The following is a 20,638-nucleotide window of genomic DNA, read 5'->3' on the forward strand; positions in this document are numbered from 1 at the left end:
ATTATTCTGGTGCTTTCCAAGATCCAAAAAAGGACAAATTGGAAATAAATGAAATTATTAATATTTGGGTTATTCTGGTGCTTTCCAGGATCCAAAAAGAATCAAATGGAAATTAATGGAAGCAAATAACGGGATTTGGGGGCGAATGGTTGATCTTCCATAAAATTATTTTGGGGTTAAGATGGAAATTTATTCCCCCACAATCAGAAAATTAATCCTGGAGGCAGCAGAGGGATCAAGGAAGGATAATTTGTTTTTATTTTTAGGAAGTGGAATTTTTTTTCCCCTCCAGTCCTGGCTGGGTCAGGCTCCTCCAGGCTACGAGATTTTGGGATTGTTGCCAAAGGTGTCTCTTGGCTGGGGCGGGATGTCCCGGAGTCACACGGGGCAGGGAAATGGATCAAGGGAGAGAAGGGAAATGGATAAAAAATAGCAGGGAAGTGGATGAAAAATAAATGGAAAGTGGCTCAAGGAAGGAAGGAAAATGGGTTCAAAAATAGAAGGGAAGTGGCTCAAGGAAGAGCAGGGAAGTGCCAAAAAAAAAAAATGGGAAAATGGTTCAAAGAAAGCAGGAAAATGGCTCAAAAAATAGCAGGAAAATGGCAAAAAAAAAAAAAAATTATATATATATATATAGCAAGGAAATGGCTCCAAAAATAGAAGGGAAATGGTTCAAGGAATAGCAGGGAAGTGGCTCAAGGAGAGCAGGGAAATGGGTCCAAAAATAGCAGGAAAATGGCTTTAAAAAAAGCAGGGAAATGGCTCCAAAAATAACAGGGAAATGGCTCAAGGAAGAGCAGGGAAGTGGCAAAAAAAAACCTGGAAAAATGGTTCAAAGAAAACAGGAAAATGGCTCAAAAAATAGCAGGAAAATGGCAAAAAAAAAAAAAAAATAGCAAGGAAATGGCTCCAAAAATAGAAGTGAAATGGCTCAAGGAATAGCAGGGAAGTGGCTCAAAAAATAGCAGGGAAGTGGCTGAAAAATAACTGGAAAGTGGCTCAAGGAAGGCAGGAAAAAAATGGGTCCAAAAATAGCAGGGAAATGGCTCAAGGAATAGCAGGGAAATGGCTCAAGAAATAGCAGGGAAAGGGCTCAAGGAGAGCAGGAAAATGGTTCAAAAATAGAAGGGAAATGGCTCAAGGAGGGCAGGGAAATGGTTCAAAAATAACTGGAAAGTGGCTCAAGGAAGAGCAGGGAAATGTCTCAAAAAATAGAAAGGAAATTGATCAAAAACTGCAGAGAAGAAATGGCTCAAAAATAGCAGGGAAGTGGCTCAAAAAATAGCAGTGAAGTGGCTCAAAAATAGCAGGGAAGTGGCTCAAGGAAGAGCAGGAGAAAAGCTAAAAAATAGCAGGAAAACTGCTCAAAAATAGCAGAGAAATGGCTCCAGGAAGAACAGGGAAATGACTCAAAAATAAAATGAAAAAAAAAAAAAAAAATAAAATCTGTGACTCTAACCCAAACCTCCTCTCCTTCTCCCCAGCTCTTCCACCTCTCCAAAAACCCAAAAATGTGTTCCCGTGAGAACCGCGGCTGCCACGGCTCCGAGAGCTCCTCCTGCCACGGCGGCGCGTCCTGCCATGACACCGAGCGCGTGGCCTGCCACGAGGTCACCGCCGTGCCCGACGTCACCCCGGTGGTGGTGCTGACCCCTCAGTGCCCCGCGGCCACCGGGCAGGTGGCCCAGGTGGCCCAGGTGGCCCAGCAGGTGCCCCAGGTGGTCCAATGTCAACAGCAGCAGCAGCAGATCAAGCAGCCGGTTCAGTGGCCGCCGCAGCAGCAGCAGAAGTGAAGGAGATGATGAAGAATTGGGGGTGACCCCAAAATTTCTCCTCCTGTCCCCCCATTGAGCTTGGACAGGTCCTGCCTCATCCCTGCAAATCCCTTTGGTTTTTTTTTCCCTGAGAACCCCAAAAGTGGCATTAATGAGGTGAAATTGGGATTTATTATTTTTTCCCTCCTCTGTGGCGAATCCCCATCTCTCCGTTCCTTGCTCTGGATGAATTAATTAAAGCCTAAAGCTCATCAAACCTGCTGGAGTCTCCTGGTGGTTTTTTCCCACTGGTTTTTATTTTTTTTTCCTTATCTTTGGCGTCATTCCTGGAGCTGGTTGGGATTTTCATGACTCCCTCCCTTTCCCCAGGGCATTGCAGGGCTTGGGATGGCTCAGCTCGCCTTGGGCTGATTTCCAAATCCGTCCCAAAATTTCTCCTCCTGTCCCCACTCTGAGCTTGGACAGGTCCTGCCTCATCCCTGCAAAACCCTTTTGATTTTTTCCCTGAGAACCCCAAAAGTGGCATTAATGAGGTGAAATTTGGGTTATTTTTTCCCTCTTCCCCATGTTGAGAATCCCCGTCTCTTCATTCCTTGCTCTGGATTAATTAATTAAAGCCTAAAGCTCATCAAACCTGCTGGAGTCTCCTGGTGGTTTTTTCCCACTGGTTTTTATTTTATTTCCTTATCTTTGGCGTCATTCCTGGTTGAGAGCTGGTTGAGATTTCCAAGGTTCCCTCCCTTTCCCCAGGGCCTTGCAGGGCTTGGGATGGCTCAGCTCACCTTGGGCACCTGCCCAGGTGAGATTTCCAAATCCGTCTGGGGCTGAAGGTGCAGATCCTCCTCTCTGCCATCCCACGTCATGCTCAGAGTCCCTTCTGAGCCCTCCAAATGCAGAATTTGGGGTATTTTGGTCTTTATTGAAAGGGAGCATCATGCTCAGGGACTTTCTGAGCCCTCCAAATGCAGAATTTGGGAATTCTGGAGATCCCTGATCCCCCAAAACAGAATATGAGCATGGCAAGGACCATGTCATGCTCAGAGTCCCTTCTGGCCCCTCTAAATGCAGAATTTGGGGTGTTTTGGTCTTTATTGAAAGGGAGCATCATGCTCAGGGTCCTTTCTGAGCCCTCCAAACACAGAATTTGGGAATTCTGGAGACCCCTGATCCCCAAAATCAGGAGGATATGACCAGAGTGAGGATCACATCAAGTTCAGCGTCCCTTCTGGCCCCTCTAAATGCAGAATTTGGGAATTCTGGAGTTCCCTGATCTCCAAAACCAGGCTGGCACTGCTCTGTGGTGTCCCCATGGTGTCCCCATGGTGTCCCCATGGTGTCCCCATGGTGTCCCCATGCCAGGCTGGCACTGCTCTGTGATGTCCCCATGGTGTCCCTGTGATATTCCCATGGTGTCCCCATGGTGTCCCCGTGATGTCCCCATGGTGTCCCCATGCCAGCCTGGCACTGCTCTGTGATGTCCCCATGGTGTCCCCGTGATGTCCCCATGGTGTCCCCATGGTGTCCCCATGGTGTCCCCGTGATGTCCCCATGGTGTCCCCATGGTGTCCCCGTGATGTCCCCATGGTGTCCCCGTGATGTCCCCATGGTGTCCCCATGGTGTCCCCATGGTGTCCCCGTGATGTCCCCGTGGTGTCCCCATGGTGTCCCCAGGGTGTCCCCGTGGTGTCCCCATGGTGTCCCCATGGTGTCCCCGTGGTGTCCCCGTGGTGTCCCCATGGTGTCCCCATGCCAGGCTGGCACTGCTCTGTGATGTCCCCATGGTGTCCCCGTGGTGTCCCCATGGTGTCCCCATGGTGTCCCCATGGTGTCCCCATGGTGTCCCCATGCCAGGCTGGCACTGCTCTGTGATGTCCCCGTGGTGTCCCCATGGTGTCCCCGTGGTGTCCCCATGGTGTCCCCGTGGTGTCCCCATGGTGTCCCCATGGTGTCCCCGTGGTGTCCCCACCTCAGTCTGGATGGGCCCGTCCCCAGCCCCGCCGTTCATTCCTCACTCCTTCCATCACAGGCCTCACACCCCCGGGGCTGAGGCTGCTCGTTACTTTAATTAAGAGCCCCAATTAAAGGAGCGCTAATTGCGCCTTCCTGGCTCCTCTCGGGGGGGTCAGGACTAACCCTGGATCATTAAATGTCTGGAGAGTCACACACAGGGCTGGGCTCATCCCACTGACCCCACCCCGGGCTGGGAAATCCAATTTCAGGTTTTTATGGGCATCTCTTCATCCCAAATCCCATTTTTTAATTTTTTTTTCTTTTATGTTGACAAGGGGAACATGAAATTTTTGTGTTTTAAGTCGGTTTAAACCTTGGGAGAAATCCAACTGCGGGTTGGAAAAATCCAACTGCAGGTTTTTATGGACATCTCTTCACCCACAGAGCGGTGCCAGGCTGGCACGGGGACACCATGGGGACACCGCAGAGTGGCTCCAGCCTGGTGTGGGGACACCATGGGGACATCACAGAGCAGTGCCAGGCTGGCACAGGGACACTACAGAGTGGTGCCAGCTTGGCATGGGGACAGCACAGAGTGACTCCAGCCTGGCACAGGGACACCACGGGGACATCATGGGGACACCATGGGGACACCACAGAGCAGTGCCAGCCTGGCGTGGGGACACCATGGGGACATCACAGACTCGTGCCAGCCTGGCACAGGGACACCACGGGGACACCATGGGGACACCATAGAGTGGCTCCAGCCTGGCACAGGGACACTACAGAGTGGTGCCAGCCTGGCATGGGGACACCAAGAGGACACCATGGGGACATCACAGGGACACCATGGAGACACCATGGGGACACCACAGAGCAGTGCCAGCCTGGCATGGGGACACCATGGGGACACCACAGAGTGGCTCCAGCCTGGCACGGGGACAAGATTGGGACAGTACAGGGACACCATGGGGATGTCACAGAGTGGCTCCAGCCTGGCATGGGGACACCATGGGGACACCATGGGGACATCACAGAGCAGTGCCAGCCTCGTGTGGGGACACCATAGAGGAGGTTCAACGTGGTACAGGGACACCATGGGGATGTCACAGAGCGGCTCCAGCCTGTCATGAGGACACCACGGGGACACCACAGAGTGACTCCAGCTTGGTGTGGGGACACCATGGGGGCATCATGGGGACATCATGGGGACATCACAGAGACATTTTTTCTCTTTTTTTTTTTTTTCTTTTTTTTTTTTTTTCTTCTTTATTTCCTTCTCTTTTTTTCTTTTTTTTTTCTTTTTTTAAATTTTTTTCTTTTTTTCCCTTCTTTTTTTCTTCTTTTTTCTTCTTCTTTTTTTTTCTCTTTTTTTTTTTTTTTTAAATATATAATTTCCCCTCCTCACCTCTCTCACCCGACAAATCCCCCCCTCTCCACATGGCCAAAAATCCCCAAAATTCTGCCCAGCTGAATCCTAAACCCAAACTTTACAGGTAAAAAATTCCCAGGCTCCTTCCGTGCCCTGGGAAGGGCACAACGTGAGGGATCCCGGTGAGTCAGAGGAGCATCACCCCAAATCCTGGTGCCTCATCCCAAATCCTGGTGCCTCATCCCTAATCCTGGTGCCTCATCCCAAATCCTGGTGCCATCCCAGGTCTGACACGTTCCTGCCCTTTATGGGACCAGGGAGACCAAAGTCTGGCTGTGATTCATGGGAAATGCAGCTTTGAGGTGGTTCCTCCATCACTCGGATGTGTTTGTGTCTCTCTTTGCTTCGTCATCTGAGAAGTGCTGGAAGCGGGGCAGCGACAGCAGGGCTTTATGGCTAAATAAATAAATAAATAAAAAAATAGAAATAAAAAATGAAAATTAAAATAAAAATTAAAAATATAAAAATATAAAAAATAAAAAATAAAAATAAAATAATCATAAACATTAAAATTAAAAATATAAAAATAAAAAATAAAAAATAAAAAATATAAAAAATAAAAAATTAAAAATTAAAAATTAAAAATTAAAAATTAAAAATAAAAAATTAAAAATAAAAAATTAAAAATAAAAAATAAAATAATCATAAACATTAAAATTAAAAAATAAAAGTAAAAAATAAAAATAAAAATAATTTCAAAAATAAACGTAAAAACATAAGCATAAAAATAAAATAAACCTGTGGGATCATAGACAGGAACCCACCCTGGGGCAGATTTGGTGTCACCCCATTGACAGGAACCCACTATGGGTCAGGTTTGGGGGCAGAACCTGTGACCCATTAGGTCCGTGTGAATCCCTGTGAGTTCCATGGACAGGAGCCCACCCTGCGACAGCTTTGGTGTCACCCCATGGACAAGGACCCACTCTGGGGCAGATTTGGGGGCCAAATCTGTGGGATCATGGACAGGAACCCACCTGGGACAAGTTTGGTGTCACCCCATGGACAAGAAGCCACTCTGGGGCAGGTTTAATGTCAGAACCTGTGACCCCCATTAGGTCCATGTGAACCCCTGTGAGTTCCATGGACAGGAACCCACCCTGGGACAAGTTTGGTGTCACCCCATGGACAAGGACCCACTCTGGGACAGCTTTGGTGATAAAACCTTTGACCCCATGGACAGGAACCCACCCTGGGTCAGGTCTGGTGGTAAAATCTGTGACCCCATTAGGTCCATGTGAACCCCTGTGGGACCATGGACAGGAACCCACCCTGGGTGGGTAAAACCTGTGGGATCATGGGCAGGAACCCACCCTGGGTCAGGTCTGGTGTCACCCCATGGACACAAACCCCCTCTGGGACAGGTCTGGTGTCACCTGTGACCCCACAGCTTTGGTGTCACCTGTGACCCCACATCCATGGTGTCACCTGTGACCCCCCATCCACGGTGTCACCATTAGGCGATCTCCTTTCTGGGCCACACCAGTCGGGCAGGTCGGAATGACCAACAAAAGACAGATTTGGGCTAATCCAAACCTCCCATTGTCATTTCCTGCCCCATTTGGCAATTCCCCTGGAACATCCCTGCCCTAAACCCAAATCCTTGGGGATTAAACATCAACAAATCGTTGATGGAACTCGGTCAGGTGTGGATTTCCAGGCCCACGTGTCCCCGAGGAATCGGAATTTCTGGATTTCCAAACAGATCCCTCATCGCTGGCGTCACCTCAACGTGAAAATTCCTTCCCATCTCCTTCACGGAGGAATTAATGAGCTAATAATAATTAAAAGCATCAAAGGGAGGGGAATACGGGGAATCGGGGCTGGGATCTGTAATTAGGGGATGTCTCATGGCCCAGATAAAGCCGTGCAAAAAGTATAAAAGGTTTTTTCCCGTCCCGGTTTCCCGTCAGTCGCTGCTCTGCTCCAAAAACAGCTCCGTGCCCACTGCTCAAGGGTGAGTCAAATATTTCTTTTCCCCTTCAGTTTTTTATTTCCTGATCGATTTTTTCATTTCCCCCTTCAATTGTTCATTCCTCCCTTGAATTTTTTATTTCCCCTTCAATTTTTTTATTCCCCCCTCAATTTTTTATTCCCCTTCAATTTTTTATTCCCCCCTTCAATTTTTTATTCCCCTTCAATTTTTTTATTCCCCCCTTCAATTTTTATTCCCCCTTCAATTTTTCATTCTCCCTTCAGTGTTTCATTCCCCCCTTGAATTTTTCATTCCCCCTTTGAATTTTTCATTCCTCCTTCAATTTTTTTCATTTTCCCTTCAATTTTTTCATTTCCCCTTCAATTTTTTCATTTCTCCCTTCAATTTTTTCATTTCTCCTATAATTTTTAATTCCCCCCCTTCAACTGGGACTTCAAAAAAAAATCCCTGTTTTTCTTTAGGGAACCAGATGTTTTCCCACAAATTCGGGTAGAATTGGGAGTGTTGGATATTTCCCTCCTCACTTCTGGTTCTTGGTCCTGCTGGAGACAAAATTCTCATTACCCACGAGAGGAAAATATTAAAACAAATGAGAAGAAAGGCCTTGAGTTAAAAAAAAAAAAAATAATAAAGGGTAGAAAATATAAAGAGAGGGGTTTAGTGGGAAAGGAACTGGGAGAATTCCAAACAGGAAGAGCCTGAGGGTGTGGAGCTGCTCTTGGGAAAGGGATGTTTGGGACATTGAATCAAGTCCCAGCCGTAAAATATTCTGGGTTTAGTGAGGGATTAAAACATTTCCCAACCCCAATCCCTCACCCATGAAGAAATTAGGAGGAAATGGGGAATCCCAGGGCAAAATATCCACGGGTTTAGTGAGGGATTAAAGCATCTCCCACCAACACCAACCCAAATTCCTCACCCATGAACAAATTAGGAGGGAAACAGGGAATCCCAAGGTAAATATCTCTGGGCTTTAGTGAGGGATTAAAGCATCTCCCAGTTCCTCACACATGTAGAAATTGGGAATAAAATGGGGAATCTCAGGGCAAATATCCACAGGATTTAGTGAGGGGTTAAAGTATCTCCCAATGGCATTGACCCCAATTCCTCACCCCTGAAGAAATTAGGAATAAAATGAGGAATCTCAGTGTGAGTGTCCACGGCCTTTAGTGAGGGATTAAATCATCTCCCAACAGCACCAACCCCAATTCCTCACCCATGAACAAATTAGGAGGAAAACAGGGAATCCCAGTGCAAATATCTCTGGGCTTTAGTGAGGGACTAAAGCATCTCCCAATTCCTCACCCATGAAGAAATTAGGAGGAAAACAGGGAATCCCAAGGTGAATGTCCATGGGTTTTAGTAAGGGATTAAAACATTTCCCACCAACACCAACCCCAATTCCTCATCAATGATGAAATTAGGTATAAAATGGGGAATCCCAGGGCAAATATCTCTGGGCTTTAATGAAGGATTAAAGCATCTCCCAATTCCTCACCCATGAAGAAATTGGGAAGAAAATGGGGAATCCCAAGGCAAATATCTCTGGGTTTTATTGAGGGATTAAAGCATCTCCCAATTCCTCACCCATGAAGAAATTAGGAGGAAAACGGGGAATCCCAAGGTGAATGTCCATGAGTTTTAGTGAGGGATTAAAACATTTCCCAACAACACTGAGCCCAATTCCTCCTCCACCAAGGAAGAAATTAGGGAGGAAAACGGGGAATCCCAAGGCAAATATCTCTGGGCTTTAGTGAGGGATTAAAGCATCTCCCAATTCCTCCCCCATGAAGAAATTGGGAAGAAAACAGGCAATCTCAGGGTGAATTTTCATGGCCTGGTGCCCTCTCTGACTTTTCCTCTCCTCCCTGCAGCCCAAACCAGCAGGATGTGCTCCCGCGGCTCCTGCCACCGCCACGAAACCTCCTCCTGCCACGAGTCGCGTTCCTCCTGCCACGACTCCGGCCCTTCGTGCCACTACATCATCCAGAGGCAGCCGGTGCAGAAATTCAGCTGGGTGCAGCCCTGCTGCGCCCCAGTGCAGCCCTGCTGCCCCCCAATGCAGCGTTACTGCCCCCCAATGCAGCCCTGCTGCCCCCCAGTGCAGCGTTATTGCCCCCAGCTCACCAAAAACATCTGCAAGATGCCGCAAAGTTACCCCAAGTATTGAGGATTTCGAGCCTGAAATTGAATCGATGGTTATTTATTCTGATTTTTGGTTTGGTTTTTCTGTCCGCGGTTAGGATTTGGTTCTTGGTTTTGGTGGTTTTTTTGGTTTGATTTGTCTCTGCTCTCCATAAAGATGGGGGTTGGTTCTTGTTGTTCTTCGCCCCGCTTGGTAGCCTCCAAAATAATAAAATTTTGATTTCTGAAAGCAAAAAGGATTTATGGGACTGTTCATTCTTTGACCTTTTTTATTTTCTTCAGATTAATTCTTACCTCTGACTTCTTGGTCGCCACTTCTCGCTGTTTTCTCCTCAAGCAAAATGTCCCCTAAAACTTCCAAATAATAAAATTTCGATTTCCGAAAGCAAACGAGGTTTATGGGCCTGTTCATTCTTTGACTTTTTTTTTTATTTTCACAGTAATTCTTACCTCCGACTTCTCTGTTGTCACTTCTCGCTTTTCTCCTCAAGCCAATAGCAAAATGTGTCCCTAAAAGTTCCAAATAATAAAATCCAGGAATTCCAGAGGCATTTCTGGAGCTCGGGGAGCTCCTCTGCACCTTCTTTATTCACATATCGACACACAGAATATGAATATATATATATATATGAATTTATATATCTTTTTATATATAAAATATATATAAATATATACTATATATATTTATATTTATATATCCAGGGAGGGTGGAAATGAGCCCTGGAAGTGCCCAGGGACACCTGGGATGGTGGGAGGTGACCCTGCCCATGGCAGGGGCGGCACTGGAGACCTTTAATGTCCTTTCCCATCCCATTTAAGCCGTTTACAGTGTGGGATTGTCCCTGTCCTTGTCCTTGTCTCTGTCCCTGTCCTTGTCCTTGTCATTGTCCCTGTCCCCTGTCCCATCCCTGTCCCTGTCCCTGTCCTTGTCTCTGTCCCTGTCCTTGTCCTTGTCATTGTCCTTGTCCCCTGTCCCATCCCTGTCCCTGTCCCTGTCCCTGTCCTTGTCATTGTCATTGTCCCTGTCTTCATCCCTGTCCCTGTCCTTGTCCTGTCCCTGTCCCTGTCCCTGTCCCTGTCCCTGTGCCATCCCTGTCCCTGTCCCCTGTCCCTATCCCCTGCCCCTGTCCCTGTCCCTGTCCCCTGCTGTCCCTGTCCCATCCCTGTCCCTGTCCCTGTCCTTGTCCCTGTCCCATCCCTGTCCCTGTCCCTGTCCCATCCCTGTCCCTGTCCCCTGCTGTCCCTGTCCCATCCCTGTCCCTGTCCCTGTCCCTGTCCCATCCCTGTCCCATCCCTGTCCCTGTCCCCTGTCCCCTGTCCCTGTCCCTGTCCCTGTCCCTGTCCCCTGCTGTCCCTGTCCCCTGCTGTCCCTGTCCCTGTCCCATCCCTGTCCCTGTCCCATCCCCGTCTCTGTCCCATCCCTGTCCCTGTCCCTGTCCCTGTCCCATCCCTGTCCCATCCCTGTCCCTGTCCCTGTCCCTGTCCCTGTCCCATCCCTGTCCCTGTCCCTGTCCCCTGCTGTCCCTGTCCCTGTCCCATCCCTGTCCCTGTCCCTGTCCCCTGCTGTCCCTGTCCCTGTCCCATCCCTGTCCCTGTCCCTGTCCCTGTCCCATCCCTGTCCCTGTCCCTGTCTCTGTCCCTGTCCCTGTCCCATCCCTGTCCCTGTCCCTGTCCCTGTCCTTGTCCCATCCCTGTCCCTGTCCTTGTCCCATCCCTGTCCCTGTCCCTGTCCCTGTCCCTGTCCCTGTCCCTGTCCCATCCCTGTCCCTGTCCCTGTCCCTGTCCTTGTCCCATCCCTGTCCCCCGTCCCCTCCTCACCCTCCATTCATCTCTGACTCAAACCCACCAAACCTCCCCAAGGTGTTTAACAACCCCAAACAAACACCTTGTGGCTTTTCCTCCCCCCTTTCCTCTTTCACCGGGCTCCAAATTACTATTTTCAATCACAGACACTTAAAAATAAATGTTTGAATTGTCCCTTGGGCTTTTTTTTTTTTTTTTTTTTTTTTTTTTTTTTTTTTTTGACCAGCTCAGACTTTCCTTATCTCCAGCTGAGACGACAATTCCAGAACTGGCTCTGTGGCTGCATCAGCTTCTCCCCAAACGAGCAGAGTCAGCTGGAATTAATGACCCCTGGGAGTTGGGTGAGATGGTTTTTTAATGTCCCTTCCAAGCCCAAATTATTCCGTGTTTTCCCTGATCCCGCAGATTCCTCCTGCCTGATTTGGAGTTGACTCAGGGGTTGACACCCCAAAAAAAAAAATAAAAAAGAGTTTTGTCCACCCAAGGTGGAGAGTTCAGATTTTCCTCAGCAAGGATTGGCTCTGAAAGGTTTTTCTTAAAAGGTTTTGGGTTTCTCAATCGTGGCCTGACAAATAAATAAAAATAATCATTAAATACTTTATGATTTTTTTACTTTGTTTGTCTCATTCCTCTGATCCTTGAGTTGTTCCTGTGGCACTCACTTGGATAAAAGGCACGGGAAAGGGAAAATCACAAATTTTTATGGTCATTAAAACCTTGGGTTGTTCTGAGAGAAACTTGGAAGCAAAGAGAGAAATGAGGGAATTAATAAAAATTACAAAAATGCTCAAAAATAAAACAAGACCCCACAAAAATCTAAAAATCTGGGAAAGGGACAATCACCCATTTTTATGGTCCTTAAAACCTTGGGCTGCTCTGAGAGAAATTTGGAAGCAAAGAGAGAAATGAGGGAATTAATAAAAATTACAAAAGAGTTTAATAATAAAACGGGAACCCACAAAAATCCGGGAAAGGGACAATCACCCATTTTTATGGTCCTTAAAACCTTGGGTTGTTCTGAGAGAAACTTGGAAGCAAAAATGAAATTAATAAAAATCACAAAACTACTTAAAAATAAAACTGGACCCCACAAAAATCTAAAAATCCGGGGTAGAAAACGATTTACCAAGAGGTAAAACCCTTCCTGATGAGAATTCCAAATCCTCTCCATCCAAGACGAACACGAGCAGGAAAATATTATGGCCCAGACCAAAAAAAAAAATAAACCAGCTGATGGTTTGGCAAACAGAACTGGAAAAAAAATAAAATAAATTAATCGGGATTGGTGAAACGTCAATTTGGCGTCACCGTAAGTCACCAGGACCTCCCTCTAATGAAGTCGTGGCTTTAATTACAATCCCTCGTGTCCCAGGAGGAAAAAAAAATCAATTAAAACGTGACTGTGCCATGAAAAACCAGAGGATGGAGTCAAACCCTCCTGGAGTTGATGCAATCCTGGTTACCCAACGACAAATCATTTAATAACTCCAAGGACGGGGTCATTTATTTAATTTTTTTTTTGCCAGCAGCTTCTGAAAAAAATGCCTTTCTAAGCAGGTTGGGAAATCCTTTTGGCTCATTAAAGTGCTGAGGGATAAAAAAAAAAAAAAAAAAAAAAAAAAAAAGTCATCGTCGGGGTTTTTTATTTTTAATTTCCCCCCTCTCTCGACGGCGTCGGGTCGGAAATGCTGGAAATGAGACGTGGGAGATGAATATGGAGGGGAGGGGTTTGTGTCAGCATTGCTAAGGGGTGTCTAATTCCCAAAAAAAAAAATGTTTTTGGGGGTATAAAAGTCCATCATCTCCTGTCCATCCTTCACTCAACATCAGCTCCTCGAGTTCCTCCTCCAGCTCAAAGGTGAGTTTTGGGTTTTGTTGATTTATCGACTCTTGAGCAACTGAAGTTCAGAGAGTTCTGAGTTTAGGCCTTAAAAATTCTTTATTTTTGATGATTGGGGTGACTGAAAATTCCTTGGCTTAGTAATTCTTTAATTTTTAATGATTGGAGTGGCTGAAAATTCCTTGGTTTAGAAATTCTTTAATTTTTGATGATTGGGGTGACTGAAGAGACACAAGGAGAGTTTGATTTTCTCACAGATGGGAGAAAAATTGGAATAATTGAAGATTGAAGAGGCAGATCTGCAAAGAGAGGGAGATTTTTGGAAGCCAGAAAATTCTGGAATTCTGGGAATTCCTTCCCAGATTGGCAATTCCTTATTTTTTGATGATCGGGGTGACTGAAGGGACACAAGGAGAGTTTGATTTTCTCACAGATGGGAGAAAAATTGGAATAATTGAAGGGGCAGATCTGCAAAGAGCCAGAAAATTCTGGAATTCTGGGAATTACTTCCCAGGATGGCAGGGGATGGAGGCAGAGAAGTTTTCGAAGGAAATTTTGCCTTAAAAATCTCCGATAGGAGCATCTGGAGAGGGGAATTCCCATTACGGATCATCCCCTGAAAAGAAGAGTCACCACAAAATGTAGAGAAAAATAATTTCTCATTCCAGATGGGAATGAGGGGCAAGAAAAATGCAAAATTTCCCAGCCTGACCATCTTTCTCCTCCCTCCAGCTCTGCCACAGCCCAGCACGATGTGCCACCGCCTGGAGTCCTCCTCGTCCTCGTCCTGCCACGGCTCCCGCTCGTCCTGCCACAGGTCGTGGTTCTCCTGCCTCCGCTCCCGCTCGTCCTGCCACGAGCCGGAACCTCCCTGCCCCGAGATCCGGAGGGAGAAATGCACCTACAGCAGGCCCTGCTGTCCCCCCGTCCCCTCCTGTCCCCCTGTCCCCTCCTGCTGCCCCCCAGTGAAGCGTTACTGTCCCCCCGTCCCCTGCTGTCCTCCCGTCCCTTATTGTCCCCAGGTGTCCTGTTATCCCCAGGTGTCCTGCTGTCCCCAGGTGTCCTACTGTCCTCCTGTCCCCCGGTGTCCCCCTGCTGTCCCCTACTGTCCCCAGGTCCCCTGTTGCACTCAGTACACCAAGAACATCTGGAACCTTCCGCCGGCGTGTGCCAAGTTCTGAGCAGGATCCAGTTCCCGGTTCTGACCTCGGATTTTCCAGCCTTGGATATTCCAACCTCGAATGTTCCAACCTTGGATATTCTGACCTTGGATATTCCAAACTCAGATGTTCCAACCTCGGATATTCCGACCTCAGAAATTCCGACCTCGGATGTTCCAACCTCGGATGTTCTGACCTCGAATGTTCCAACCTCGGATGTTCCAACCTCGAATGTTCCAGCCTTGGATATTCCGACCTCGAATATTCCAACCTTGGATATTCCGACCTCGAATATTCCAACCTCGGATGTTCCAACCTCGGATGTTCCAACCTCGGATGTTCCAACCTCGGATATTCCGACCTCAGATGTTCCAACCTCGGATATTCCGACCTCGGATGTTCCAACCTCGGATAATTCCGACCTCGGATGTTTCAACCTCGGATATTCCAACCTCGGATATTCCAACCCCGGCTGTGTCTCTGCCCTCTGGGATCCTGCTGGGGATGAAATCTTCCCCCTAATTAATGCTCGTGGTGTTCGTTAGTGCTAAATTATTAGGGAATTGTCCTTATTAATTATTTGGGGCGTGATAAATTATTAGGGAAATGTCTTTATTCATTAGTTCAGGGTGTGATTGCTTTGTTGGGAATCTTTGTCTCGTGTTGGTGTTTTCAGACTCGTCTGGGTGTGGGAAATAATAAATCTGATTCATGAGATCCTCGTTGTCTTTGAATTCTTTTATTTTCTTTTTTTCTTGATTTTTTTGGTGGTTTGTTTGGTTTGGTTTGGAGTGTGGTTTTTTTTTTTGGTTTTTTTTTTTTTTTTAATTTGTTTGGTTTTGAGTTTGGGTTTTTTGGGGTTTTTGTTGTTTTTTTTGGTGGGTTTTTTGGTGGGTTTTTTTTGTGGGTTTTTTTTTTTTTGTTTGATTTGGATATTTTGGTTTTTCCTTGATTTTTGGTGGGTTTTTTTGGTGGTTTTTTTTTTGTTTTGGTTTTGGTTTTTTAGGGGTTTTTTGGGGTCGGTTTTTGGTTTTTGAGGGGGTTTGTGGGGAGGTTTTTGTTTTTGTTTTTTTTTTTTTTTTTTTTTTTTGTTTTGGTTTGGGATTTTTTTGGGTGGTTTTTTTTTGATGTGGTTTTTTTGGGGGGGGGGTTGAGTTTTTTTGGCTTTTTTTTGTTTTGTTTTGTTTTTGTTGTTGTTGGGTTTTGGGGGGATTTTTTGGTAATTTTTTCAGGAGTTCTCCATTCAAATTCCTCCGTGTTCCCAAAGCATCCCAATATTTGGTGGCGAATAATTCCCACGTTCATTTGGGAATGAACAGAAGACAAGTCAGTAAAGGAAAAGGGGAGATGGTCAAAGATTGGACTCGGTGACCTCAGAGGCTTTTCCAACCTCGGGAAATTAATTCCTCCTCATTGGCAGCTTAATCCCCTTCCCCTTTTTCCCTATTTCTTACTATTCTTTATTTTCTCTCGCCACTATTGCATTTATTGGCACTAAATAAAGGCGAATTTTTTGATTGAGTTCTCCCTTTGCCGTGTCTTTCAGGATCCTTAAAACCAACCACCAGAATTTCCCACATATATTTGCTGACCCTGACAAGGGGCACATAAAGGATCAGGAACATTTCGTTCCTCTCCATCCCAAGGGAGCCGAGGAGATCCTGCTGGATTTTCCAGTGTTGTGCCATCCCCAGGAAACTCCAGCTCAATAATCCCATTTCCTCTTGGCACTCGCCAACGAAGGGGAATTAAATCCCTGAGCTGTCACCTGCACCCAATCCCACTATCGCATTTATTGGCACTAAATAAAGGCAATTTTTTAAATTGAGTTCTCCCTTCGTTATGTCTTTTGAGATCCCTAAAAATAACCATTAAATTTTCCTGATATATTTTCAAACCCTGACAAGGGGCACACAAAGGATCAGGAACATTTCATTCCTCTCCATCCCCAGGAGCCGAGGAGATCCCGCTGGATTTTCCAGTGTTGTGCCATCCCCAGGAAACTCCAGCCCGATAATCCCATTTCCACTTGGCACTCGCCAATGGGGGGAATTAAATCCCTGAGCTGTCACCTGCACCCAACCCCACTATCGCATTTATTGGCACTAAATAAGGGTGAATTTTTGAGTTCTCCCTTTGTTGTGTCTTTTGAGATCCTTGAAACCAACCACCAGATTTTCCTGATATATTTACTGACCTTGACAAGGGACACACAAAGGATCAGGAACATTTCATTCCTCTCCATCCCAAGGGAGACGAGGAGATCCCACTGGATTTTCCAGTGTTGTGCCATCCCCAGGAACTGCAGGAATTAAATCCCTGAGCTGTCACCTGCACCCAACCCCACTATCGCATTTATTGGCACTAAATAAAACTGATTTTTTTGATTGAGTTCTCCCTTTGCCGTGTCTTTTGAGCTCCTTAAAATGAACCATCAGCTTTTCCTGATATATTTTCAAACCCTGACAAGGGGCATATAAAGATCAGGAACATTTCGTTCCTCTCCATCCCAGGGGAGCCGAGGAGATCCCGCTGGATTTTCCAGTGTTGTGCCATCCCAGGAAACTCCAGCCCGATAATCCCATTTCCTCTTGGCACTCGCCAACGAGGGGAATTAAATCCCTGAGCTGTCACCTGCACCCAACCCCACTATCGCATTTATTGGCACTAAATAAGGGTGAATTTTTGAGTTCTCCCTTTGTTGTGTCTTTTGAGATCCTTGAAACCAACCACCAGATTTTCCTGATATATTTACTGACCTTGACAAGGGACACACAAAGGATCAGGAACATTTCATTCCTCTCCATCCCAAGGGAGACGAGGAGATCCCGCTGGATTTTCCAGTGTTGTGCCATCCCCAGGAACTGCAGGAATTAAATCCCTGAGCTGTCACCTGCACCCAACCCCACTATCGCATTTATTGGCACTAAATAAAGGTGAATTTTTTGATTGAGTTCTTCCTTCGTTGTGTCTTTTGAGCTCCTTAAAACAAACCATTAAATTTTCCTGATATATTTTCAGACCCTGACACAGGGCACGTGAAGGATCAGGAACATTTCGTTCCTCTCCATCCCAGGGGAGCCGAGGAGATCCCGCTGGATTTTCCAGTGTTGTGCCATCCCCAGGAAACTCCAGCTGGATAATCCCATTTCCTCTTGGCACTCGCCAACGAGGGGGAATTAAATCCCTGAGCTGTCACCTGCACCTGGGGAAGTCAGCATTTCTGAGATTCTCCTCCTGATGCAACTCCTCATTCTCTTAATTAAATCTGTCACCTCACTGTCATTCTCCAGGAAATGGGAGAGCTGCCTCCCAAAAAAAAAAAAAAAAAAAAAATTCCCCGCGTTGGGAATCGAGGAGGGGAAACACCTCGAGACGGAGGAAGCGCAAACATCCGCGAGATTAATTAAATTGTCGTGACGAGGAGATGCCTCACAACCTCAGGAGAGTATAAAAGGTCCTTCAGCTCAGTCCCCTGCACCTTCCAGCCTTCGCTTCCAGAAAGTTCTCACCGCAGCTGAAGAAGGTAAGGAATAATTTTATTATTATTATTATTCCTGGTCTTGGTGGTGGAGAGGGAACCTCCACCAGGGGGTTTGATGGGTGTCCCAGGATGGGATTTTGGGATTTTGGGAAGGGATGAGGGAGGGGTGGGGGTTCCCAGGGATTCCCGGGAAAGGTGCAGAGCCCCCGGAGGGATCCTTGGGGTGAGAAAAATTCTGCTGGAATTTGGGGCTTGGCTGATGGGCTCCTGGGGTTCAACTTGACCCTGATTTCACACCCCAAAGGACCCACAGGACCCTGATATGGACCCACAGGGCCCTGATTTCACACTTCAATGGACCCCCTGATTTCCCATCCCAAAAGACCCCCAGGGCCCTGATTTCACACCCCAAAGGACCCCCATGGCCCTGATATGAACCCACCAGGGCCCTGATTTTCCACCCCAAAGGACCCACCAGGGTCCTGATTTCACACCCCAGTGGACCCACAGGACCCCCCAAAGGACCCATAGGACCCTGATATGGACCCACAAGGCCCTGATTTCACACCCCAGTGGACCCACAGGACCCTGATTTCCCCTGATTTCCCACCCCAAAGGACCCACCAGGGCCCTGATTTTCCACCCCAAAGGACCCCCAGAGACCTGATATGAACCCACAGGACCCTGATTTCACACCCCAAAAAACCCACAAGGCCCTGATATGAATCCACCAGGGCCCTGATTTTCCACCCCAAAGGACCCACCAGGGTCCTGATTTCACACCCCAGTGGACCCACAGGACCCCCCAAAGGACCCATAGGACCCTGATATGGACCCACAAGGCCCTGATTTCACACCCCAGTGGACCCACAGGACCCTGATTTCCCCTGATTTCCCACCCCAAAGGACCCACCAGGGCCCTGATTTTCCACCCCAAAGGACCCCCAGAGACCTGATATGAACCCACAGGACCCTGATTTCACACCCCAAAAAACCCACAAGGCCCTGATATGAATCCACCAGGGCCCTGATTTCCCACCCTAATTCCCAGAGCACCCCAAGCAGATCTGGTGGGATCCAGGGGGTGCTGGGTCTGGATTAGGCAAGTGAAAAAAAAAAAAAGGGAGATAAACATTTCAGGGAGATCTCAAAAAAAAAAAAAAAAAAAAAAAAAAAAAAAAAGAGGGGAGTATTTATATTTAAATATATATATTGAAAAGAAAAAGAGGGGAGTATTTATATTTTAAAAATGAAAAGAAAAAGAGGGGAGTATTTTTATTTAAAAAAATGAAAATAAAAAGAGGGGAATATTTATATTTTAAAAAATATATTTAAAAGAAAAAGAGGGGAGTATTTATATTAAAAATATATATTTAAAATAAAAAGAGGGGACTATTTATAGTTTTTTAAAAATACATATTTTTAAAAAATGAGGGGAATATTTATATTTTTTCAAATATTTAAAAGTAAAAAAGGGGAGTATTTATATTTTTTAAATTTTTTTTTTTTTTTAGAAAAAGGGGAGTATTTATATTTTAAAAAATTAAAAGAAAAAAGGGGAGTATTTATATTTAAAAAATATTTAAAAGAAAAAGAGCGGAATATTTATATATTTTAAAAATGTTAAAATACAAAGAGGGGAGTATTTATATTTTTTAAATTATTTTTTTAAAGGGGAGTATTTATATTTAAAAAAATAAAATAAAAATAGGGGAGTATTTATATATTTTTTTTAAATTAAACTAAAAAGACGGGAGTATTTATATCTAAAATAAAATATTTTTTTTTTAAATTAATCTCTAACTGACAAAAACTAACCCAAAACCTCCTCTCACCCCCACCCCTTTCTCAGCCAGAACTCCACCACCATGTGCTCCCGCGGCTCCTGCCACGACCTCGGCTCCTCCTGCCACGGCTCCGGGTCCTCGTGCCACGAGTCCCGCGGCTCCTCCTGCCACAGCTCGGGCTCCTCGTGCCACTTCACCCTCCCCAGGCAGAGATTCGGCTACGTCACCTCCTGCTGTCCCCCAGTGCAGAATTATTGTCCCCAAGTGCAGAATTATTATCCCCCAGTCCAGAATTATTGTCCCCCAATTCAACGTTATTGTCCCCCAGTGCAGCGTTATTGTCCCCCAGTGTGTCCCCAAGTCACCAAGAACATCTGCAAGATGCCACCAACTTACCCCAAGTTCTGAAGGTCAACATTTGGGATGAACCAATTTCTCCTCGACGGAAATTTCCAGATCTTTCCGGTGACGGTGCAGCTTTGTCGCTTCTCTCCAAGAAAAGCCTCCCGAAATTGAAGAGGATTTTGGGATGAAACCTCCAGATTTTGGGATGAAACTCTCCCGAGGCAGAGATTCGGCTACGTCACCTCCTGCTGTCCCCCAGTGCAGAATTATTGTCCCCAAGTGCAAAATTATTATCCCCCAGTCCAGAATTATTGTCCCCCAGTTCAGCGTTATTGTCCCCCAGTGTGTCCCCAAGTCACCAAGAACATCTGCAAGATGCCACCAACGTACCCCAAGTTCTGAAGGTCAAGATTTGGGATTTGCGCCAATTTCTCCTCGACGGAAATTTCCAGATCTTTCCGGTGACGGTGCAGCTTTGTCGCTTCTCTCCAAGAAAAGCCTCCCGAAATTGAAGAGGATTTTGGGATGAAACGTCCAGATTTTGGGATGAAACCTCCAGATTTTGGGATGAAACTCTCCCGAGGCAGAGATTCGGCTACGTCACCTCCTGCTGTCCCCCAGTGCAGAATTATTATCCCCCAGTTCAGCGTTATTGTCCCCCAGTGCAGAATTATTGTCCCCCAATTCAAAGTTATTGTCCCCCAGTGTGTCCCCAAGTCACCAAGAACATCTGCAAGATGCCACCAACGTACCCCAAGTTCTGAAGGTCAAGATTTGGGATGAACCAATTTCTCCTCGACGGAAATTTCCAGATCTTTCCGGTGACGGTGCAGCTTTGTCGCTTCTCTCCAAGAAAAGCCTCCCGAAATTGAAGAGGATTTTGGGATGAAACGTCCAGATTTTGGGATGAAACCTCCTGGTTTTGGGATGAAACCCTCGCAAGGCAGAGATTCAGCTACGTCACCTCCTGCTGTCCCCCAG

General features: G+C 46.4%; 2 protein-coding genes across 2 annotated transcripts; both read left to right on the forward strand.

The window, feature by feature from the left end:
• Window positions 1-265: 265 nt before the first annotated feature.
• Window positions 266-1,793, forward strand: LOC310919461 (uncharacterized protein; the record flags this gene model as incomplete). Its single annotated transcript, XM_083878828.1, has 1 exon — window positions 266-1,793. The coding sequence occupies exon 1, from the start codon at window positions 1,512-1,514 to the stop codon at window positions 1,791-1,793; it is 282 nt and encodes a 93-aa protein (XP_083734954.1). The 5' UTR covers window positions 266-1,511.
• Window positions 1,794-8,981: 7,188 nt separating this feature from the next.
• On the forward strand, window positions 8,982-20,638 carry SPRR5 (small proline rich protein 5; the record flags this gene model as incomplete). Its single annotated transcript, XM_083879185.1, has 2 exons — window positions 8,982-9,092; window positions 20,245-20,638. The coding sequence occupies 2 exons, from the start codon at window positions 8,982-8,984 to the stop codon at window positions 20,419-20,421; spliced, it is 288 nt and encodes a 95-aa protein (XP_083735311.1). The 3' UTR covers window positions 20,422-20,638.

Source organism: Zosterops lateralis (assembly GCF_965231275.1).
Source record: "Zosterops lateralis genome assembly, chromosome: 27".
NCBI lineage: Eukaryota > Metazoa > Chordata > Aves > Passeriformes > Zosteropidae > Zosterops > Zosterops lateralis.